The 25,006-nt window shown below is 41.5% G+C and overlaps 1 protein-coding gene across 2 annotated transcripts in view; it reads left to right on the top strand.

The window, feature by feature from the left end:
* Positions 1–3,439: 3,439 nt before the first annotated feature.
* CBL (Cbl proto-oncogene) overlaps positions 3,440–25,006 on the top strand; it is a 79,081-nt gene continuing 57,514 nt past the window's right edge. Inside the window, exons 1-2 of one of the 2 annotated variants that reach the window (XM_057317015.1) lie at positions 3,440–3,955; positions 22,517–22,764. In XM_057317015.1, coding sequence (XP_057172998.1) covers positions 3,764–3,955; positions 22,517–22,764 — 440 coding nt within the window. In that variant the 5' untranslated portion in view covers positions 3,440–3,763. The remainder of the gene's footprint in view (positions 3,956–22,516; positions 22,765–25,006) is intronic. The other variant, XM_026505572.4, reaches the window with a different exon arrangement.

Below are 25,006 nucleotides of genomic sequence, written 5' to 3' on the forward strand. Positions count from 1 at the left end.
CTCTCGCTGGCTGTCTCTCTCTCTGTCAAATAAATAAATAAAATCTTAAAAAAAAAAAAATGAAGAAATAGCTTTGAGATCTGGGATTTAAAAATCCTTCCTCTAGGGGGTGCACAGAGATTCAGGTGGGGACTGATTTATGTTTGTCACCGTGGTGGCTGCAGGGTAGTTCTCTGGCCCTTCAGACATTTTACAGAGTGAAGAGAAGAACCAGGCTTGCCTAATAGTTCCTGTACCCCAAGGGTCAGATAACTTTGTGCACAACTCCCAAATCTGGAGAATACTTTTCTTCTCATCTTAAAGCGTGTGCTTCATTTATGCTCCCCCCACCCCCCGCCAGAACCCTTCCCCCCTGCATAGGAACGCAGTAGAGATCCCTGCCCCAGTCCTTCTCCTCATCTAGAAGCCTGTTTGGGGTCATTTTCAGGGAATGATTAGTTTCTGCGTTATGCCGATGCATGGGATGACATTTTGAGGACAGGGTTTACAGATTACAAACAACATATCATGCCTCAGAAGAGCATTTACTTTTCAAATATGTTCAGTCAACCGACTTTCAGGTGCAGAATGAGGATGTGGTTTGGGTGAAGGTGAAATGGAGTAAGAAAATTGCCCCATGTCACATGATGTGATGATACAAACCGAGCCCGCTCTAGGATAAGCCAAGAATGCGAATGACACTGTGATCAACAATCCAGTCCCACCTTTAGTATACTTTGAAAACAAGCCAAGTAAAAACTGTGAGGAAAAAAAGGTCAATCTTTCCTTCTTTTTTCATTAACTTCAGTTTAGAAGTGAAAATAGGAAAGATCATCTCAGCAGAACTCTGTCTTCCTTTGAATAAGATCCCATCTGGGAGTTTTGAAGAGATAGAACTGTCACTCTTTCTGCTTTACTCAAACGTGAGAGATAGGTCATTTGTATATTTAAAGAAATACAGCTTTTTTTTTTTTTTTTTTTTTTTACAGGGAGCCTGAGGGGCACGGTCAGTAAAGCATCTGACTCTTGATTTCGGCCTCAGGTCCTGATCTCGGGGTTGTGAGATGGAGAGCCCCCCCTTGGGCTCGGCATTCAGTGAAGAGTCTGCTTGAGATTCTCTGCCCCTCCCCCTGTTTGTGTGTGTCCTGCACTCACATGCGCACGCTCTCTAATAATTAAATCTTTAATAAAAATTATGGCTTTTTTTCTTCTTAGAGAGGGGGGAGGGTCAGAGAGAGAGAATCTTTTTTTTTTTTTTAAAGATTTTATTTATTTATTTGACAGAGATAGAGACAGCCAGCGAGAGAGGGAACACAAGCAGGGGGAGTGGGAGAGGAAGAAGCAGGCTCATAGTGGAGGAGCCTGATGTGGGGCTCGATCCCATAACGCCGGGATCACACCCTGAGCCGGAGGCAGACGCCCAACCGCTGTGCCACCCAGGCACCCCAGAGAGAGAGAATCTTAAGCAGGCTCCACACCCAGTGCAAGCCTGATTTAGGGCTCGACCTCACGACCCTGAGAGCATGACCTGAGCTGAAATTGAGAGTTGGAAGCTTAACTGACTGAGCCACCCAGGTGCCCCAAGAACTTTGGCTTCTGCAAGCAGAAACAAAGTACAAATTATACCATTACATTCTATCCAGGTGGTACTGAAGATAATACAAATTGGAAGCCTTAAATGAAGCCAGAGATGTATAGATGACCCAGACGAACCCATACAGGCCCAAGGGTTAATTTCTCACCTGTACTCCATTAAATCTAGCATTTGATGATGAGGGGGGAAAATACTCTGTGTACCCACACTGTGGTAGGTACTGTGGAAGACCAAAGTCAACGAGACAGCTAGCATAAATTAATGTGAGGTAGCTGTGAGAATAAATGGTTATGGAAACTTAGAGGAGGAAAGGATTATTTCTAGCTGGAATGTCTGGTGAGAAAGAAAATATTTGAGTTGAGTTCTGAAGAATGGATTGGACTTCAGTAGCATACTTGAGGCAGAGGGAACGCTCTGAGCAATGGTGATGGAAAAAGAATTGTGGTATTTTGTGACTTTGTGAGTCACCCAGCATAAGATACACATATTGAAATGGTATAAAGCTGCAAGGTAGTTTGGAGTTAGATCATGACTGTTAACTTCATCCAGGAGACAATCAACAGGGTTTGACGTTATTTTTTCTGATGCCATCAGAACTATACTTCGGGAAGACTAGTCTGGTGGCAGAATGGATTGGAGGTGGCAGGGAAACCAGTGAGGAAAGGTTTCAATAAATAGATCAGGGGAAAGAAAGGGAGGGCCTGCAACTAGGGTGGTAGATGGGAAGTTTTGACAATACATCTAAGAGCCTTGCCTACTCTTTTCACTTGGGAGATCTCTTCTCTTTCTAGGTAGGAACTGTTTAAAGGAAATTGTACTGATAGGAAATGATAATGTTGACTCCATAATCAACCTTAGGTAAAGGCCATTGAATTGCAAAGCATGGATGTCCAGCTGATGGGTCCTTGAGTTCAGAGATTTTTTTTTCCCCCCTGTGACAGGAGCACACAATAAACTCAATTCCTTTATCAGTCAAGGGCTTTGTGGAAGACCCAAGTGGGGGATCTGAGAGGGAACTGAGTACTTACAGACACACTAGAGCCGGCAAGCTCCCAAAGAGGAGGCTCAGAATTAGCAAATTAGGGCAGGGCACTTCCTTTTTTAGGAAGAAAGTTCCCTTTTTTCAAAGTTTTTCCAACAGAACTTTTAGAGAAGTGGAAATGACTGGGAACTGCATTTCTGTTCCATGAGAGGAGCGAGTACTCCTCGGGCCAGAGCTCACAGCTGTTTTACAGCTTCTGCGGTCAAGGCCTGGTGCTGGCGGTGCTGACCTGCGGTGCAATGCGTGGAGCCCAATGCGCTGAGCCGGGGAATCTTAAGTACATACTCAATTCCCAGAAAAAGGAACTAGTGTTCAGAAGCCAAAAAAGGGGGAAGTGTTTTGTTTTCAGAAGGTCAAAGGGCCTGGAAGAAGAGCTTGCGGCCTGAATGTCTCAAGCCTTTCTGGGGTGTAATCAGGCTTGAACAATCTGCAGCAGTCACATTCCTGTCCTTGGTGCCGACTTAATGAGTTCAAAACACCAAGGGGTGGGGAAAGAACTTCCGTTTGTCTCCCACAATGTGAAGAAGCAAATGACTTTGAGCTCAATTTCCTCATCTGTCAGGTATGGGGGAAAGACTTGACGTTAAGGTTCTTTCCACGGCTACCTGTCTTCATTTAAACATCCCAATGACCCACTCAAAGAGCGCCAATCTTGCAGCCCACAAGGAACATGGAGGGCTCGGCTTCCGTCTAGTGCGCAGACTCCATGCCAGACCCCGCCCCCTTCCTTTCCCGGCTTCTCCAGCAGAGGGCACAGGCGCAAAGGTTCCGCCTGGGCCCGCCCCCGGGGGCAGGGGAGGGGTAGGCGGCGCGGAAACTTGGCCGCGGCTTTCCGGGAGCTCTGGCTCGGGAGGGGGTGGCGCAGGAGCGGTCGCTACCCAGTCCGGACCAGGCCGCCGGCTTCCCCGAGCTCCGCGCGCTCCTCCCGCCCCCGGGCTCGCGCTCTCGGAAGGGGCGCGCCCGCGCGGACCCGCGCTCCCGTCGCCGCCCACTCCCCTCCCCGCGGCCGCCCCTCCCTCCGCCCGGACAGCCGGCGGCGGCGGCGGCGGCGGCCGGGAGAGGCCCCTCCTTCACGCCCTCCTTCTTTCCCTCGCTCTCAGCGGAGCGGAGCCGGCGAACGCGGCTGGGCCCCCAACCCTCCCCGGGCCATGGCCGGCAACGTGAAAAAGAGCTCCGGGGCCGGGGGCGGCGGCGGCTCCGGGGGCTCGGGCTCGGGCGGCCTGATCGGGCTCATGAAGGACGCCTTCCAGCCGCACCACCACCACCACCACCTCAGCCCCCATCCGCCCGGCACCGTGGACAAGAAGATGGTGGAGAAGTGCTGGAAGCTCATGGACAAGGTGAAAGGCCTGCCCGGGACCCGCGGGAGCAGGGGTGGGCGTGGGCGGAGGGGCCGAGGAGGGGAAGGAAGGGACAGAGGAAGCTGGGGGAGGGGACGGGTCTTGCGGGGCTGGGGAGGCGAGGAGCTGGGGCGACCCGGCCGAGGGGTGGGGGACGTGGGGGTGGGGAAGAGACCGGGAAGGTGGGGGGTCGGCGGTGGGGGAAGGGCTGCGGTTGGGAGTGGGGAACGTTCAGGTGGTGTGTTTGGGGTAGCGAGACAAAGATGGGGTGGGGGCTGGGGTGAAGGTTAACTGGGAAGCCACCGGGGCGGAAGTGTAATGGGGGGTGCGGAGTTTGGGGCTCTGCAGGGTCTAGGGATGTGGGTCACGAAATCGGCCCCGGGAGGTAGGAGGGAGGGGGAGGGCGAAGAAGGGTGTGCATTTTACCGGCTGGGGCTGTTAGCTGGGTGAGGAGTCGAGCTCTGACTCGGGAATTAACGTTTACGGGCTCTGACTGAGAGACCTGGGGTCAGGACAACTCTGCAGGCAAACTGCGCTCTCGGCGAGCGCAGAGTTTTTTCTCATTAAGATGTAACACCAAGATAAACCGGGATATTTAAATGGGCGAAGAAAGGAACTTTCCTCCACATCCAGCGCTGGGGCAAGTTTTTATTCTCCAAGACATTGGATGTGATCCATTGCTGGTGCTGAGATTAAACCACAAGTTCTGGTTAGAACCATTATCTTCGGAAAGATGTATTAACTGAGCGTGCTGAGCCGCACATTCAGACTCTCCAGATTCTGCTTCCAGAACTTCCTCCTCTCGCTGCTTTTAGCTGGGTTCTCCTTTTTTCGTGGCCGAGCTGACTCCTTGTTGCAGGACCTGGCTTTAAGCTTGTTAAATGAGCTGCTTTGATTACCTTTTTAAAAACAAGTGTGAAAAATAACCGCTTATTATATTTGGCCCTTAAGTTTGGCGTTTGGGAGAATTTTACTTCTTTATAGTGTCTGTATAATGAAATATAGTAGTCCAGAGTACTCAAAAGTGTTTAAGCATTTCCAGTGAATTCAATACAGTGTTTCCTTAATATTCTTCACATTCATTAACTAATGACTTATTTTTGAAAAGTAATTAGACGTATCTGGCAAGAACGGTGTTATTTCCTCCAGAGTAAAATTGGTTTTCTTTGGTTCCTCTCTAGGTCTAGGTTCCTCTTCTGTAAGTTCTTCATGGATTGTTTTGGAGTAAAACAGCTAATAAAAATGATTATGAAACACTTAGCAAATATAAATCTTCTGTATAAAAGCTTAATAACTCCGGTGCGTGAATTAACACTCCTGCAGTGCATACAAGTGGTTTCAGAGCCACTTTTTTCAGGGCTGGGGTTTCTTATGTTAAATAATTGGTACTGTAATTAATGATACAAGTATTTGTATATTATATTGGTTGTAGCGCTGATTTCACTATTAGAAATCATAATAAAACCATTGCAGAAAGTTAGGCATGTGAAGGAAACTTTGAATTCTTTGACACCTTTAAAAAAAAATCACCAAATGTATTCAGTATCTGAAGTTTGTAGGTTTGCATTTTAGGGATTTATAGCTAGGGACTGAAAGGTTGTGGTGGAATATGGAAAACATTTCTGTTTTTAGTTTCGCATGTAAGATGTGTGTATGCAGTATATCAAAACTATTGACTAAAGACTTTTCCTTAAAAATAAACTTTTTCTCAAACTTTTGAATCTCTGTAAAGTAGTTCAAATAAGATCCTTCTTTAAGTTTAATTCCTTTATTTCCTAAAGTATGTGTATTGATTTATGTTTTCTGCAGAATGCTTAATTATTTGGGAAGAATCAAGAGGATTCATTTTGAGTCCTCTTCAGGTTTTGATAGTTTCAAGGAAAGCAGCTGCCTAGCTTTTCCTTTCTAGTGTTGGGAGAGAGGAATGTTTTATTTTTGTGTTGCTTGTCCTGGAAGGTAATTTTTAGTACTCTTCTTTGCCCCATATCATATATTACTAGTCATGCTGAAATGAAAACGTAGTTGTTCTTTCTGCTGTATTCGTCAGATAGGTTCGTACTGCTCTCCAGATTTTGAGTACTTTTGTAAGTATTAGATTGAACTGTCTCTTCCGTGCTTGCATAGAAGGTCTTTTTTCAGTTTTTTATTGTTAGAGCCTTAAATGTGTCCGTAACCCCTCTTGACTTCATGTGGTATGACGTAAGTGGTAAGGAACTTTCTGTCAAATCCACAAGTGTCCCACACGCTTACTGAATTTGGTGCTAAGTCACCCTCTCTTTCCTGTTTTGTCCTTGTTATTGAAGCTGGGTGGATGTTATTCCAGCCTATTAATAATCAATTTATTGACTTAGCACTGGGAACTGTTGGTGTCCTCCCCTCCCCCAATATTGAATATGTGCAGATGGAGAAGTTGGCATAAGTCATGGGTTCTGGTCAACATAGGCCCGATTTACTAATCCATCGTGGAACTTAAACTCATTGTTGGGAAAATGCTTGTGCTGGAACACTTGTTATTAAACAAAAGACATGGTCAGCCCCTGGGATTTTTTTTGTGCTAGCCTAGTATATTGTAATTAATATTTGTGTAAATACTTGAGTGTGAAGAAGTGGCTAGCAAGAGATAAGTGGGCAGGGGAGTGGAGAGAGAGAAATCCTATAAATTGCCATAAATGTCAACTTGGAAGTATTAAATTTGGCGAGAGATTCAGAATTCCGTTATGGGGTAGAGCAGGAGTTGGCAAACTTTCTGTCGAGGGACAGATAGTAAATATTTTAGGCTTTGCTGGACACATACGTAGTCTTGTTTTCTTTGTTGTTGTTTTACAACTCTTTAAAACTGCAAAAGCCTTTCTTAGCTTGCAGGTGTACAAAGAAGACTGGAGGTTGTAGGTTACCGCCTCAAGTAGAGCAGCCCGCTGGCTGTGTGTTAGGTTCATACTGTGTTTTTCTTTTGAATTAGCTTATATCATTAAAACATGAAGGTGTTGATTTTTTTTTTGATGGGACATAATTTATAAAAGAATTCCTGGGGTGCCTGGGTGGCTCATTCGGTTAAGCATCTGACTCTTGGTTTCAGCTCAGAGGTCATGATCTCCGGGTCGTGAGATCAAGCCCCGTTTTGGCTCCGCAGGGAGTCTACCTGAGGATTCGCCCCCCTCTCCCTCTGCCCTCTCCCCTCTGGTCGGGTGTATGTGTGCTCCTTCTCTCTCTCTAGCTCTCTCTCTCTTTCAAATAAATAAATAATATTTAAAAAAAGAATTTATAATTCCCTTATGATTTATAAGGGAAAAAAAGCTTCCTTTTAAGGCATGAGTTTAAACAAGTATTTTCAAAACATGCTTCTTCTTTCTGCCTATCTTCTGTTTGTCGTCCCCTCCCACCCCCGCCAAAGTACCTGAGTATCCTTCTGTATTTTGGAAGTAGGGTACACTAAACAGAATTTATGATGCAGTATATTTCATTGGACTACTTCCTCCTTCTCTTCTCATCTATCTATCTCCCTCCCTCCCTTCCTTCCTTCCTTCCTTCCTTCCTTCCTTCCTTCCTTCCTTCCTTCCTTCCTTCCTTCCTTCCTTCCTTCGCATGCTAAGTCCCAAGCGTAGTGTTAGGTGTAAATTCTTATCTTCCGGGAGATGACATTATAGTGATGAGGGACCACATAAGTATGTACAAGATGATACTAGATCTCTTAAGTTTAAACATTTTTCTTCTGGGTTTATCTTAACTTCTCAAGATTGTAAACTCCATGAGGACAGCAACTATAATCTGCTTATCTCCTGCAGTGTCCTGCCGTGAGGCCTTACACAATAGTAAGTGCTTTGTAAATGTTTAAATTGCTTTGCGTGTTCCCAAGGAATAACTGAAAAGACGTGGGGGTGGGAATAAATTTTAATTACATTAAACTTATTTCCTGTAGTAGCCCTTTGGTGGTATCATGTCTGTTTAATAGATGGAGACAGGCTCAGAGAGGTTATGTAATTTACTTTAGTGGTGGAGCCCGACTTGGAATCCGGGGTTACCCATCTCCTGAGGCTTAGTTATTCCCTCCATACAGTACCTTCTCGGGTGTACAACAAAGCTGAAGGACAGAAAGCCGTTAATTCGGAAAGTGACCTGCATAGGTATAAAATAATCTTCACACACACGTTCCGCCATTCACACACTCAAGCAAAGTAGACGTTCTCTTTAATATCATTCAGTGAAGTATCGTCTGTTACCTACTTTCAGGTAAAGGGTTTGTGTCTCCAAATTATGTGTACTGGTTCCTTCGCGTGGTGATTACAGAGGCCGTACACTTCAGTATCCCTTTATACTCAGTGTATATTATCTGTGGTAGCATTTACCCCTTTTTTCCATCTGTTTTACCCTCCAGTAGAGCTCTTCAGGAGCAAGGCTTTGTCTTAATTTCAGTTCCTGGGCCTAACACATGATACTTGGTGAATGAAGTGCAAACATTTAACAAAATAAAATGCGCTCAAAACATAGTCGCTCCTCATTCTCTGTATGATTAGCTAGGGGAGTCACGTAGAGAATCTCTTTTTTTGAGTGCTGAATTCAGGTATCATTTACTCAAAGTAGTTTTACCTTTTTCAGTTATAAAGGTAATATATAGTCTTTGTAAAACATGATTGTGCTGTTAAGACCTCCCCCAAAGGATGTAAAATTCTTCATAATTTCCTATGAAATACGAGTTCACGTGAGCATTTCATGTGATTTGTGATAATTTGGAAGGTATGTAGAATAAAAGGTTGGGCCGGGGGAGAAGAGAATCTGTTCATTTTTTAACTTTGGTTGACGGTTCTGGTAACTCTTGCTATAGTAAAACCTGTTTTTAGTATGTAGTTGGTATGTCGTTAGTATACATACATTAAACCTGATAAATCATGGGCCGATTGGCCCCTTACTCTTCACTGCCAACAGAGTTCGTGTTACATTCAAGCATAACAACGTAGTAACGTTTATACTATGAAAAAAACCCCATTTCCCTAATGATTAGCCTAGATCGTTAAAAGAATTAAGTATTAACTTGAACTGAGTCTAAACTTCAATCATATTTTTTAATGAAGTTGTTGATTCTATCTACATGAGGTTTGTTGGAAGTAGGGGGATTGTAACAAGCAAGTCATTGTGAAATGTTTTCGTGATTAGCACATTTTGTGCTGGAAGGAAATAGGTGGGAGTAGTCAACCAGGAGCACTGGAAGCCAGCCTCAGCTCTGTCCCCACAGTGTTCCTTCCTGCAGCAGCTTCCAAAAGGAGGAAGGGAAAGGGGTGCTAATGATGGCATTGGTGGCGTACACCCACTGGGGATTTCAAGCCCTGGGAAGATTCGGCGCCACAATCAGAGACGCTCCCGAGATTCCTTCAGAAGAAATCCCCAATGAGCGGGTCTCCTCTCTGTAGCTTTTTGGGAGGGTGGATGGTGAGTCTTGCTTCCCTAACTCTGCTGCCTGCACCCTTTCAGACGACTGCTGCTTCTCTGACTACTGCCTTTCCTCTGGCTCTGGGATCAGCCATGAGGAAGTCCTAAAATGAGGCCGGCGTATGGATACTTCAGTGAATGGGCTGGGATCCTAATTCCCGCCTCTTCCTTTCTTAGGCCTACTTTGACTAGCAGTACCTAGGTGTAGCGCTCTTGGTGAAAAACAATATAGGAATCATAACATACACAGAGCAAAATGTAAAAGTCCCCTTTTACTCCCCCCCCCCACGTGACTACCTCTCCAGAGGTACTATTATCTACAGTTTGGGTTCTGTCCCTCCAGTCCTTAATCCCTTTCCCTAACTGGCTCTGAAAAGGTTGGATGGAAGCATTGCCCATGAAAGATTTATCACCTTGAGCAAGTTACTGAGCAAGTTACTGACATTTAGCGTTTACTCACTAAAGCTGATAACTGAGTTCTCATCATTCCTCATATTATAGAGCAGTTTACATTTCACATCTGCCGATACATCAGAAAGCTCAGAATAGTGTGAGGAGAATGAAGCAGATTCAGAGAGATTAAGTAACCTAAGTCACCCCCCTCATACTTTTGTTTTTCATGTGGACCTTGAGCTGGTGTTCAGACTGTTAAGTGATTTCTTAAAAGCCAGTGCTTCTCAGACTTTAACATGAATTCAGACCATCTGGGATTTTTTTTTTTTTTTGAAGATTTATTTATTTTTTAGAAGGTGGGAAGGGGCAGAGGGAGAGGGAGAGAAACTCAAGCAGACTACACTGAGCTCAGAGCCTGATGCAGGGCTTGGTCTCCTGACCCTGAGATCATGACCTGAGCCGAAACCAAGAGTCAGACACCTGACCGACTGTGCCACCCAGGCGCCCCCAGACCATCTGGGGATCTTGTTAAAAATGTAGAGGCTGAGTAGATCTGGGGTGGGGCCCATGATTCTGTATTCCTGACCAGCTCCCAGGTGATGTCCACGCAGCTGGCCCCAGGAACCACACTTGAAGTAGCAAGCCTCAGTTGCTTTTATTTTAGGTGAGCTTGACAGACTTTTTTTTTTTTTTCCTTAAGTAGCAGTAGGGTATCTTGTTTATGTTGAAGATTTTAATTATGTTCTTAAATTTCAAAAGTAATTTGTACTCACAAAATACATTCTTAAGCAGAAGTGGGACTTTCAAACAAAAATGGTTCCTGAATTTTTTGCCTTTTAAAAATTTGCTATCCTGTGGAGATTTACCATGTTAATACCACATACAGGTCTCCCTGAATTCTTTTTTAAGGATCGTATAAGATTACATAATTCTGTTTATCTAATAAATTCATATTGATAATCTTCTAGGTTATTTCTGATTTTTAATATTAGGAACAGTGCTGTAGTGACTATCCATTGTGCAGTTTCTAAATATTTCTTTAGAATAAACTCCTAAAAGTGAAATGTGCTGAGTCAAAAGACTCATACATTCAAGTTTTAAAAATACATATATTAGCGCATTGCCCTCCGAAAATTTGCTTCCGTGCACGATCCTTGTCTAGTTTGTTGATTTAAATATGATTCCTTGTTATCTTAGGTGAAAATTATGTTGGCATCTGTCCACAATCACACTTTTATTGAACACAAGCTGTATGCCAGGTGCTGGTGAGTTAAAGATGACCTGGTGTACTCAGAATCTGGTGATCTAACTTAAGGTGTGCAAAGGGCTCTGGGAAGTCTCTTTGGGAATCACTAGGCAAACCTCAACTTCATTCCTGAGGAGTCAAGAAAGGGGATTGGGAATGGGGAGGGACTTGAGAGCAAATCGGTGCCTTGGCAGTATCCTGAGCCACCGTTGTATCTTAATCAGGGTCTGACATCCAAAAGTGATGCGAAAATCATTTCATCTCTAGTTCATGCTGAGTATTCTGTTTGAAGTTGCACCGGTAAGTCTGGGTAGAGAATTATTTTTTCCTTTAGAAAATAGGATCTGTGTATAAAAACTGGATGGTTAAACTATCAGCACGTGTAGGTTATTTAATATCATACATTGTGTTGGATTTTTTTTCCTTGCAGTTAATGTGATAAATGAAAGTAATGAGATTGGTAATTAGTTATAAGTAGCATAGTGTCTTTAATAAATAGTGTTGGGTGGTATTTGAGAAGTGTTAGGTAGTAATTACAGTTCAAGTCCCTGAATGGAGTTTTGAGAAATCAATAATAGAGAATAGTAATTAGAAGTAAAAGGCTTTTTTCTTGGGGCCATTATCTAGTGATGATATGTTTAAAAAAAAAAAAAAAAGTATAGGTTTCTGATTTCTTTTTTAAAAACATTTAAAAGCCTCACTGTATATACTTGTAAAACTGTTAAACGTCTTCAAGTTTCTGTGTTGATGAGTTTTTAAACTTGAAACTTTAAGAAGATGTTAAGAAATTAAAGTTGTAGGAGGCTTTAGAAATTAATCGATCTCTTTCATTTATAGAGGCAGAAATTGAGACCCAGAGAGGTGAATAAACTTGCTTAAGGTCAACATAGCCAGATTATGTTGGTCATCAGGCTAGAACTCAGATCTCCAGACCTGATGTCCTTCGTGCCATACCTTCTGCTCCCTGGAGCAATAGGGAGCCTTTTAAAACTGCAACCAGATTTTACGTGTTTTATGTTCAACTCAACAAACTGAATACTCATTTTGAAGCATAAGGCTTATTTTAATCACGTTTTAACGTATGAAAAAGTTTGAAATGAAAAACGCTTCCATGGATAAGTTGAGGTCTACAGAGCTAAAAATACTTAGTCATTCATAGTCCTATATGCTTTGAGTTTTCTGCCTAATTGGAAATTCAAGTTCCTTAGTGGTAGAAAAGAGTCTGTGTTCAGAATAGAATTAGGCTTGGGCACTGTTCTCGGTACCTTTTCTCTTTTTATAAATTTAGCTTTTTCCAAGCATAATTTTATTCCTCTTTATTGTGATCATAGCACTTTCCAAATTTTTTCTATTGACCATTGAGCCTTGGCAGAAGCAAAGGGAGGAGTGAGGCCAGTGAGAAGGCTATTATGAATGGACTGTATGGCAGCTGTACAAGGATGCTGCTGCTTTCCCAGAGCTAAGCACGTTTCTTTTTGGCATTGTTTTGAGGGATGCTGTATGTACAGGCAGGAGTAAACAAAAGGAACCATTTTTGCCATTGCAAGACTTGGAAGGCCAAATAAAAGTTGGCCAAACGGAGGACACACTGAGCAGGAAAATATTTTAGCTTTTTAGAAGTTTTTTGTTGAACGTTTTTGAAACTCTGTGTCCATTTATGCTTTGGCTAACTACGACTGCCAATTTAAAGTTCACTAAGTAATAAAGGCAGGTTTTCGCTTTTGATGTTTGTTAACTATTGACTTGAATTAGTCACAGAGCCTTTTTTGAACTTTTTTTCTAGAGATTATACATGTTTAGGGCATTTTCTGTCCTTTCTGGAAGATTTTAGTATCAAAAAAGTAGGTCTACTTACATATTTTCTTTATGGCCTGTATTAGTGTTAAAAACTCAAGAGTTGTTAGTGGAATACTGATTTCCGTGGTCATGTGATGATTCATCTCAAAAAGATCTTTAGAAAAGCAGACATTTAATCTGCAAATGATCTTTATAAGGTCTCATTCAAAGGAGGGGCAAATAATATTTGTGAAGGGTATGTGGTACTAGCTTGAAAATGCAGGCAAATCAAGTGTTTTTGGAGACATTTTTAAACTTGTGATATTTTAAATCTGGTGTGTTATGAGGAGTGTTATGTTTTTCAATGAATTGTCATTAACATTGATTGATTGCATGTTGTAAGTTGTGTATTGTATGTAAGACTAAGCAATTTTAGTTTCGTTTTGTTGTTGAAAGGAAGTATATCTTTTTTCCAGAGGTATTAGGCACATAATGCATTTTAATCTAAACTCTGTGAGGTTAATGCATTTACCTATTTAATAGGGAAAACAGGGGGTGCCTGGGTGGCTCAGTCAGTTAAGCCTCTGAGTTGGGCTCAGGTCATGATTCCAGGGTTGTGGGATGGAGCCCTGCATCGGGCTCCCTGCTCAACGGGGAGGCTGCATCTCCCTCTCCTGCTCCCCCTGCTTGTGCTCTCTCTCACACTGTCTCTCTCAGTGAAATAAATATAAAAAAATAAATAAAGAGGGAGAACCGGTGGGTTGGTATGTGTAGGCCCAGATGTAAATGTAAACTCACTGGGAGCTCTGTTGGATTTGGACCTTGGAACGGGGGGATACTGTAGCTTTTGCAGACTGTGGGTCACCCTCTTCTTGGGTGGCCTGCTGCCTTTTCTCTGTCCTTCCGTCATCAGTTAGCAACTACACAGGATTGGCAAGGTAGCAGTGGCATGAGCCGGGATGGCAGGAGTTATGGTCCAGTTTCTGGGAGTCACCAAAAGGTGGTGTGCGGTCTACCACTCCACATACAGTCCGTAATTCCTGCCCACCCTGAAGATAAGCCCGGTCATGATGAATGGAAATGGGGAGCAGAACTAACACATACTGAGTACCCACTTTATTGGAAACTGCGGGCCTTTCATGAGTGCTTATTGTGAGGTAGGTATTCTGTTTTTGCTGGTAGGAGAGCTGAGGCTCAGAGGTTAAGAAAATTAGTGAAGGTAAATGACCGAAACAGGACAGTTTCATATAGTTGGTTGATGGAATCTTAGCAAAATATGAACACATTTGGTCCTCGAATTTCTAACTTTAATTGAAAACTTAAAAGCTTATATTTCAGGCTTCATTGTAATGTCTCCTTGTTAATTCCCTGCCTATTCCACATCTCTCTCTTGTTCTCTCCACTTTGCTCTCTTCATTTTAGTCTCACTGACCTTTTTATTCCTCAAACAGATCCAGACCTGTTCCCACTTTCAGACTGTTGGATTAGTTCCCTGCTCTGGGCTCCTCTTCTGCTGATACTGCATGGCTAACTCCTTCGTGTAATTTCAACTCTTAGTCCAAAAACACGTCTGAGAAGCTTTCCCTGTTCACTGTTCTAAAGAAGTTGTTCAGGGGATGCCTGGATGGCTCAGTGGGTTAAGTGTCTGCCTTCGGCTCAGGTCATGATCCCAGGGTCCTGGGATTGAGCTCTGAGTCAGGCTCCCTGAGCCTGCTTCTCCCTCTGCTGTTCCCCCTGCTTGTGCTCTCTTACGTATCAAATAAATAAATAAATAAATAAAATCTTAAAAAAAAATAAAGGAGTCGTTCAGCATTTTCTTATTCCATTACCCTATTTAAATTCTCTGCATAGAGCCTGATATTTTTCTTTTCTTTTTATGAAAGTATAATTTACATGTAACATTATGTTAGTTTCAGGTGTATAACATAATAAATGATTCTATATTTGTATACATTGCAGAAAGATCACCACAACAAGTATAGTTACCATCTGTCACCATACAAAGTTACGAAGCTGTTCTCACAAATTTTTTTTCTTTCAATGAGAACTTTTAAGATTTACTCTCTTAACAACGCTCAATTATTCAATACATATTGTGTTATTGACTATAGTCACCAAGCATTACATTCCCATGACCGAAGTTTATACATTTTGCTCCCTTCACCTGTTTTGCTGGCTTCCCAACCCCTTCTCCCCTCTGGCAGCCACAAATCTGTTCTCTATGAGTTTTTTTTTGTTTGCATGTTTATTTATTAGATTCTACATATAAGTGAAATACGATACTTGTCTTTTTCCGTCTGGCTTATGTCATAGCAGAATACCCTCAGGGTCCATCCATGTTATCACAAATGGTGAGATTTCATTCTTTTTTATGGCCAAGTAGTAGTCTCTTGTACATACATACCACATCTTCTTTATCCATTCATCAGTCCATGGACACTTAGATTGTTTCCATATGTTGGCTATTGTAAATAGTGCCGCAGTGAACACAGGGGTGCATGTCTTTTCAAATTAGTTTTGTTTTCTTCAGATAAATATCCACAAGTGCAATTATTGGATCATATGGTAAATCTATTTTTAATTTTTTTTGAGGAACCTCCATACTGGTTTCCATGTGGCTGCATCAATTTACATTCCCACCAGAAATGCATGAGGGTTCGCTTTTCTCTGCATCCTTGCCAACACTTGTCTCTTGTCTTTTTGATACTAGCCATTCTGACAGGTAGAAGGTAATATCGCATTGTGGTTTTGATTTGCAGTTTCCTGGTGATGAGTTATGTTGAGCATCTTTTCTTATGCCTGTTGGCCATCTGTGTGTCGTCTTCGGAAAAACGTGCTCACATGAAGATCAGATTGTTTTTTGTTATCGAGTTGTGTGAGTTCTTTAATGTTTTGGATTAACCCCTTATCAGATACACGATTTGCAAATATCTTCTCCTATTTGGTAGGTGACCTTTTCGTTTTGTTGATGATTTCCTGTACTGGGCAGAAACTTTTTAGTTTGATGTTGTCCCCTTTAATTTTGCTCTTTTGCCCTTGCTTTTGGAGATCCAAGAAATCATCACCAAGACCACTGTCAAGGAGCTTACCACCTGTGTTTTCTTCTGGGAGTTTTATGGTTTCTGGTCTTAGAACCTCCTATTTTTCTTCATTTCTTTTTTATAGTGTATTGCCTGATGGCTCTCAGATTCAGGCGTGTTGTCTTTTTACTTCTGTATCCCAGTGCTTGACATACATGTGTTGAATGGGTGCGTTGAGAAAAACCAAAACCATCAGGAACATTCCTTGTTCAACTTACTGCCTTCATATGTCTGAATTTGTGTCTCAATCTGCCCTCACTCCCTTCTGTTTCAGAGGATGGAGGTGTCCCTTCTTTTAATGATGTTTAATGTTCTTAGCTCTATTGTAGACCTCATTTCCTGTTGTCTTCCCAGAAAGCTTAGCTTTTCATTTATCTTTTTCTCTTCTGTTTTTTTCCTCCATATCATGTCCAATTTTCTGTGAAAATAAAAACCTTCAATTGTATATCTGTTGTAGCCTTTGCTGGATCTTGAGATCTTAGTCTCATTATCAGTCTCCCCTACCTTCCTCCATGAACTACCCTCAGGACGGTTTCATTTTAATTATTTTTATTATAAACGTACATTCTATAAAAATACATCCTGCATTATAAACAACTGGCTTACAAGTGAGGTTTTGGAATGTAACAGTCATTGGAGACTTGTATTTGTTTTATTAGCTGAGTTCTTAACTCTTGCACTTAGAATATAGTTGTCTTCTGAGGTAGTCTTTTTTCTTGGCTGTGTTTTTCCCTTTTGGCTTGAAATCTTTAATAGGATGAGCAGCTTCCTAAAACACTGCTAAAATATTCATACATCAGATATTTTTGTTGATTCAGCTTGTGTTTAGTAGGATTATGTGGGCCTGTTTTTTTCAAGAGTTCAGGAAATGGTGTAAAGAGAATAAAATACCTAGTTTTAAAAATTTACTATTATCTGACTCATTTGAAGAGTCATTGATGATTAGTTATTAAATGGAAATTTTGCAGTTATTCTGGCTGAACCTAATGTTCTACTTCTGGGGGATCTGTCTGAAGGAAATAATCCGATGTATGAAAGAGTAACACGCTCAGCGATGTTCATCACGGTGATCTTTGTGATAGTAAAGACTTGAAAACAACATAAATGTTAAAACAGAGTGTGGGTTGGGGGGGTGGTTAAGATATATTATGGTATAGCCATAGAATGGAATCATTTAGACATCAAGCTTATAATGAGCTTTTGTTGACACAAGGAAATAGATGTCAAATTAAATGTGAAATAAAAAAGATGTCAGACTTCGCTTCTACCACTGTTAGACAACGTCAGATTGTTTCAAACCAAATATATTGCTGATAGCTGGAAAAGCTAGAAGGCATCGAAGAGCTATAAAAGCAGTAAGGAATTATGAGGCCAAGTTCCAGAAGATAAGGAAAGCTCTGAGATATTAGCCTGATGTTTGAGGCTGCCTTGTCCATGAGATGGTGGCTGATTCTGGAAGTGACAATTGGAAGGCTGAGTAGAGTTTTCAAAAGGCTGATGTCAGGGAGGACAAAAAGTTGGAATCAGAGCCTACCAGGGTAGAGGGCCCTGGGAAACTCTTGGTTTGGGGGTTGGGTTCCTCAGGGCCTAGATTGTAGGAGAAAGGGTAAAACAAGTAGACTAGTCTTTATAGGGACTGAGGCCCAGCTTTTCAGTCCTTTCAGTTCTGGAGTAGATTAAGATGATCTGGGAATCCTAGTGTTCCTAGCCTATCTGCTTGCCAGAAGCAAAAGTAAACCCTTTCTGAATAACATCATCCATGGCCTCCGATTGTGTTGATAATTTTTTTTTTAAGATTTTATTTATTTATTTGACAGAGAGAGAGACAGCCAGAGAGAGAGGGAACACAAGCAGGGGGAGTGGGAGAGGAAGAAGCAGGCCCCCAGCAGAGGAGCCCAGCGTGGAGCTCGATCCCAGAACGCCAGGATCATGCCCTGAGCCCAAGGCAGACGCTTAACGACTGAGCCACCCAGGCGCCCCTGTGTCGATAATTTTTTATATGCAATGTCCAACATTCAATAAAAAAATAATCAGACATATGAAAAGACGAAATGCAACTGGAAACAGAGAGGAAAAATTGACAATAGAAATATACTCTTAGGGGCGCCTGGGTGGCACAGCGGTTAAGCGCCTGCCTTCGGCTCAGGGCGTGATCCCGGCGTTCCGGGATCGAGCCCCACATCAGGCTCCTCCCCTATGAGCCTGCTTCTTCCTCTCCCACTCCCCTGCTTGTGTTCCCTCTCTCGCTGGCTGTCTCTATCTCTGTCAAATAAATAAAAAAAAAAAAAAAAAAATATACTCTTAGGACAGGCTGAGATATTTGAATTATCAATCATGGATTTAAAAAAATCTATGATGAATGTGTTAAAGGAACTAAAGACAAAATTGATAATTTTGACATTTGAAATTAGAAATTCTGAAACTGAAAAACATAAGAACTGATTATTAAGAACTCCATGAAGGGGTTTAACAGCACAGATACAGCTGAAGAGAAAATTAGTGAAGTGAAAGATAAATTAGGGGGAAAATCCAGACTAAGCCACCAAGAGGCAGGGGATGGAGAAGATAGAAAAGAGTGTGAAAGACATATGGAACATGGTGAAAAGGTCTTATGAATTAAGTCATCAAAGTTCAGCAGGAAAGAAGAAAGTAAATGGCACAGAAGGCAGTTACAGGCATATCTCATTTTATTATATAGTTTTGCACATACTGCATTTTTTACAAATTGAAGCAAGCCTCTTTACAAATTCAAGCAAGTCTCTCTACTCCATTTTTTCCAGAAGCATTTGCTCATTCAGCTTACTTTGTGCCATATGGTCAATTCTCGCAATATTTCAAACTTTCTCATCTATGTTTGTTATGGTGATCAATGATCTTTGATATTACTGTTCTGATTGTTTTGGGGCACCATGAACCGCACCCATGAGAAATGGTGAACTTTTTTTTTTTTAAGGGAGCTCTACGCCCAGCATGGGGCTTGAACTCGAGACCCCAAGATCAAGAGTTGTATGCTAAAACAAAACAAAACAAAACAAAACAAAACAGAGTTGTATGCTCTACTGACTGAGCCAGACACCCCTGAAATGGCAAACTTCATTGATAAATGTTCTGTGTTCTGACTGCTCTACTGACCAGCTGTTCCCCATCTCTCTCCCTCTCATTTGGCTTATTTCCTGAGACACAACAATATTGAAATTAGGACAATTAATAACCCTACATTGGCCTCTAAGTGTTCAAGTGAAAGGAAGAGTCACACATCTCTCGCTTTAAATCAAAAGCTAGAAATGATTAAGCTTAGCGACGAAGGCACATCTAAAGCTGAGGTAGGCTGGAAGCTATGCCTGTTGCACCCGGTTAGCCAAGTTGAGTGCAAAGGAAAAGTTCTTGAAGCAAGTTACAAGCGCTGGCTACTCCAGTGAACACATGAACGATAAAGCCAAGCAGACTTCCTGCCGATGCAGAGAAATTTGGAGTGGTCTGCAGAGACCATCCGATTAGCCCCAATAGTCCCTTACGCCAAAGCCTAATCCAGAGCAAGGCCCCGACTCTCTTCAATTCTGTGAAGGCTGAGAGAGGTGGGGAAGCTGCAGAAGAAAAGCATGAAGCTGGCAGAGGTGGGTTCTTGAGGTTTAAGGAAGGAAACCTTGAAGTGCGAGGTGAAGCAGCAAGTGCTGGTGGAGAAGCTGCAGCGAGTTCTCCAGAAGATCCAGCTCAGAGAGTGACAGTGGCTCCACGACGCAGCAGATGTTTCAGTGTAGACTGAACAGTCTCCTACTGGACAAAGATGCCATCTAGGCCTTTCATAGCTAGAGAGAAAGCAAAACCTGGCTTCAAAGCCTCAAAGTTCAGTTTGACTCTCTTGTTAGGGGCTCATGCAGCTGGTGACTTTAACTTGAAGCTAGTACTCATTTTCCACTCCAGAATCCTAAGGCCCTTAAAAATTAAGCTAAATCGACTTGACCTTTGCTCTATAAATGGAACAGCAAAGCCTGAATGATAGCACAGCTGTTTACAACATGGTTTACTGAATATTTTAAGCCGACTGTTGAGACCTACTAGTAGCTCAGAAAATTTATTTCAAAATATTACTGCTCATTGACATTGCACCTTGTCATCCAAGAGCTCTGATGGAGATGTAAAATGAGATGAACATTTTCATGTCTGCTGACAAAGCATCCATTCTGCAGCCCATGGACAAAGGAATCATTTTGCTTTTCAAGTCTTATTATTCAAGAAATACATTTCATAAGGCTATAGCAGCCTTAAATAGTGATTAGCCTATAGGTAGTGATTGCTCTATGAATCTGGGCAAAGTTAATTGAAAACCTCTAGAAAGGATTCAGTATTCTAGATGCCATTTAAGAATATTCGTGATTCATGAGAAGAGCTCAAAATACCAACATTAATAGGAGTTGGGAAGAATTTGATTACAACCCTCGTGTAGACTTTGAGGGGTCCAAGACTTCAGGGGAGGAAGCAGATGCGGTGGGAACAGCAAGAGAACTAGAACCAGAAGTGGAGCCTGAAGAGGGGACTGGGTTGCTATGTCTCATGATCAAACTTGAATGGACGAGGGGTTGCTTCTTAAGGATGAGCAAAGAAAGTGGTTTCTTGAGATGGAATCTACTCTTGGGAAGGGTGCTATGAAGATTGTTGAAGTGACAACAAGGATTTACATAACTGATAAAGCTGTGGCAAGGTTGGAGAGGATTGGAAGATCTTGAAAGAATTTCGGCTGTGGGTATATTGCTATCAAATAGCATCATATGCTCTCGAGAACTCATTTATGAAAGGAAGAGTCAGTCGGGGCAGCAGACTTCGCTCTTGTCTTATTTTAAGAACTTGCCGCAGCCACCCCAGCCTTCAGCAGCCAGCACCCTGATGCGTCAGCAGCCACTGACATTGAGGCAGGACCCTCCGCCAGCAAAAAAGTTACAACTAACTAAAAGCTTAGATGATGCTTAGCATTTTGTGACAATAAAGTATTTTTTAATTAAGGTATGTACTTTTTTTTTGGACCTACTGTATACTTACTAGACTACAGTATAGTATAAACATAACTTTATATGCACTGGGGAACCAAAATACTCATTTGATTCACTTTATTGAATAGATAAGTGCTTTATTGTGGTGGTCTGGAATCGAACCTGCGATATCTCTGAGGTATGCCTGTATATTCTGGAGATGTACATTTCAATATATATGTATTACAAATATATTCTTTGATTCTCTACATGTGTTTTTATTCTTTATAGGGTATCTTGATAAATAGAAGTTCTTATAAAGTAGTAAGGGTTTTAATTACCTTTTTTGTGTATGTGGTTAATGCTTTATTATAGTCCTGTTTAAGAAGGTTTTCTCTGTAGTGAAGATAATTTTCTTATATTATCTTCTAAAGCTTTATAGATCTGCCTTTCACATTTAGGTCTATAACCCAAGGTCTACTTTTGTGTGTGTGTGTGTGTGTGTGTGTGTGTGTGTGTATGTATGGTTTTGTTTTGTTTTTTGATATAGTGTAAGGTGAGGGTTTAGTTTGATTTTACTTTTTTTTTTTTTTCTATATGGATACCGGATTGTCCCACTACTCTTTTTGGAAAAGACCTTTCCTTTGTGATAAGTGAAGGGCCTATATATGTGTGGGTCTGTTTCTAGACTTTGCCCTTCCACTAATTTATTTGTCTTTTCCAGACACAGAAAAAATCCATTTAAGTGGAAAATACAAAATAAGATGGTAGGAATAAATACAGATTTATCAGTCATTATAACAAATATGAAATGTACTAAACTCATAGTTGAAAAACAAAGATGGTTACATTGGGTTTTAAAAATACTGTTACATGTTCTTTAAAAGAAACCTACATAAAACATAACTCAGAAGTTGAAAGTAAAAGATGGGAAAAAGAATTCTTAGGCAAATTCCGGAGGTCATTTTTTTTTCTTCTTTCTTTTTCTTTTTTTAAGCATTCTCTACACCCAGCACGGGGCTGGAGGTCATTTATATGGCAAGGAATGGTATCTCAGTTCAGCTCCATGGGGTCCAAGGCCCCTCTGCTCCCAGACCTTAGTGGCTGTTACAACTCTGGCCTCTACATCACTTCCGAGGGCAGCCATGTTCTTTATTTCTATCCTTGGGAATTTTCTTTATTGTGTTGTGGGGTGAGCCATGCATTTAAAACAAACTTGTCCTCGTTCATCTACCACTTTTTAGGTGTTATTGGGATGTCTTCCTCCCCCTGCAATGTTTAGTCTGCTATGTAATTTCTTTTCTTTTCTTTTCTTTTTTCTTTTTTCAAGATTTATTTTTACGTCATCTCTACACTCAACGTGGGGCTCAAACTCACAGCCCCAAGATCAAGAGTCGCAGGCTCTACCAATTGAGCCAGCCAGGCCCCCCTTGTCTGCTATGTAATTTCTGGACCATTAGTCTCTCGTATGGTTTTAAGAACCCACCCTTCTAGGGGAACCACTAAAAATGTAAAATAATTGCCCATGGGCAGGGGTGTTATGGATCATTTCTTATGGTCTTGTGCATTTTTTAATATTTCTGCAACAGAGCACATATTTTATAACTTTTTTTTTAACTTAAAAAAGGAGATTGTCCTTAAGATCCTCCAAGTAATAGCCCTTCTTTTCCATTTGTTGCAGGTGGTGCGGTTGTGTCAGAACCCAAAGCTGGCGCTAAAGAATAGCCCACCTTATATCTTAGACCTGCTGCCAGATACCTACCAGCATCTCCGCACTATCTTGTCAAGATATGAGGGGAAGATGGAGACGCTTGGAGAAAATGAGTATTTTAGGGTGTTCATGGAGAACTTGATGAAGAAAACTAAGCAAACCATAAGCCTCTTCAAGGAGGGGAAAGAAAGGATGTATGAGGAGAATTCTCAGCCTAGGTAATACAAATACCACACAAATATTTATGCAGGTCTGTGACTGCCTAAATGGGTACCTCTTAGAAATAGTTGACTTGGTTTTAATTTTTAGGTCAATGAGAATGCAAAGGTGACATTTGATTTAAAGGTGGGTTTTATATAAAACATTGCCTTGGAGGATATTGAACCCCCCTCTGAAAAGTCAGTGACTTTTAGTCATGAAGGTGAGTCGGAGGCAGTAGGTCCGTTAGAGACCCCGAAGGTCATGAAAGTTTGAGGATAGGTGAGAGTTTGAAAGAAGGTTGAAGTTAAGCTGACGTTGGGAGTCAATAATAAGAGGGCAGATTTTGCCATTGCTGAGCTTATTAGAGCAGCCCTAAGTATGGGATAATAAGTAAAAAATAAAATCAAGGTTAAGTAATTTTTGTTTTTTTAACAAAGCAAAGTGAAATGACATTTCTTTTATAAGTAACTTTTCTAGTAGAATAGATAATGACAAATGGAGTGAATTCAGTAAATATTTGACAGACTTCTAGGTGTTCTTTTATATTTATTACCGTATTGGGTATCCCATATGTTATTAGTTTGGCTGTTAGAAATGGGTTGATTATAGTTATTGTTGTATTTGGTTTGGTCCAACTGGAAATATTCACTCATCTAGGACAAGTAATAAAATGTTAATTCCACTAGAATTTTGTAGGTAGTAAATTAATTCTTAAGGAGTGACACAAATTAGGAAGGACAGTAATTTCTGAGGGCATTAAGTAAGCGTGTATTACTCAAGCACTAACTTACTAAATGGTATCCTTGTAGCCTACCTAACTCCTTTGACTCTGTTGGCTTAGATTCTGGGAACTCTTATCTCAGTTAAAATTTTACCCACGTCATTATTCATATTACTTTTACTACGACAGATTACTCAAGTTTGGTCCAGAGTATCAGTCTTTTCTTGTTAAAAAGATTTCTGGTGACTGAATTTGATTTGTAGGACACTTTGCAACTTGTAATTTATATGAAAATGAACTTTATTCCTTTTAAATATTTAATTTTATGACTTTTGTTAAGATAAAACCTGACTATGTGGACCGTAGCTAACTGGTGATTTTGTATTGCTGAGTTTTTAAAAAATAATTTTACTTTATTTAATTTAAAAATTTAATTTAGGGGCGCCTGGGTGGCGCAGTCGTTGGGCCTCCGCCTTCGGCTCAGGGCGTGATCCCGGCGTTATGGGATCGAGCCCCACATCAGGCTCCTCCGCTATGAGCCTGCTTCTTCCTCTCCCACTCCCCCTGCTTGTGTTCCCTCTCTCGCTGGCTGTCTCTATCTCTGTCGAATGAATAAAATCTTTAAAAAATAATAAAAATAAAAATTTAATTTAGCATCTGCAGCGAACTAGGTTCTAATTGTAGGAGGTGAAAAGGGGAGTGAAGCTTTTAATTATGATGGACTGAGGTGGATGCTGTCACAGGTGTACAAAAGGCTGTGTGAACGCAGGTTTGCCTAGTGGCGTCAGGGAATGTGGCACAGAGGAAGTGGGATGTGAGCTAGGTTGTCGAAGGCAAGTAGAAATTTTCTAATGAGATAAGTGAAGAGAAGGCCTTTAACACGGGGGCACGAGCACACACAGGCCCTGTATGTTGAAGGGGCACGAGCAGTCTGGTTTGGGTAGCACTGGGGGAGCTAGGTGAGCTGTGAGTACAGGCGGGGTCAGGATGTAAGTTCCTTTACCTCTAGATGTTCTCCTGTAGGTAATAGGCTGCCATAGAACAGTTGTTCGCAAAGAGCACTTTTGTACTGAAAAAAAAAATTGTAGATTTTCCAGCTTTAGAGCACACCGAGCATTGTTTAACTTTTTTTTTTTTTTTTTTTTTTTTAACAATGGCTTGTTCATCCCTGAGAGGCAGGCAGTATGGTGTACTGGTTAAGAGGATGGACTCTGAAGCCTGCGTTTGAATCTTAATTTTGCCACTTAGCTATGTGACCCCTCAGTTTCTTCATCTGTAAAATGAGATAGCGGTAGTACTTTCTTTGTCGGGGTGTTGGAGTTATTAAATGAGTAAATGTTCAGTACTTAGAATGGTGATCGGCACGATGAGAGCGATGTGGGTTAGCTCTAATTTTAATCATCCGTCTCATTTTCTTTACTATAAAATAGGTTATTGTATCAAGCTGTGTATTAGTGATACTGCCAGATCATAAGTACATAGACCAATTTACCCTTAATAAGTGGCCTCATACTGTTGCTTTCAAGTTCTTCTGCCAT

Source organism: Ursus arctos, unplaced genomic scaffold, assembly GCF_023065955.2.
Source record: "Ursus arctos isolate Adak ecotype North America unplaced genomic scaffold, UrsArc2.0 scaffold_22, whole genome shotgun sequence".
Lineage (NCBI taxonomy): Eukaryota > Metazoa > Chordata > Mammalia > Carnivora > Ursidae > Ursus > Ursus arctos.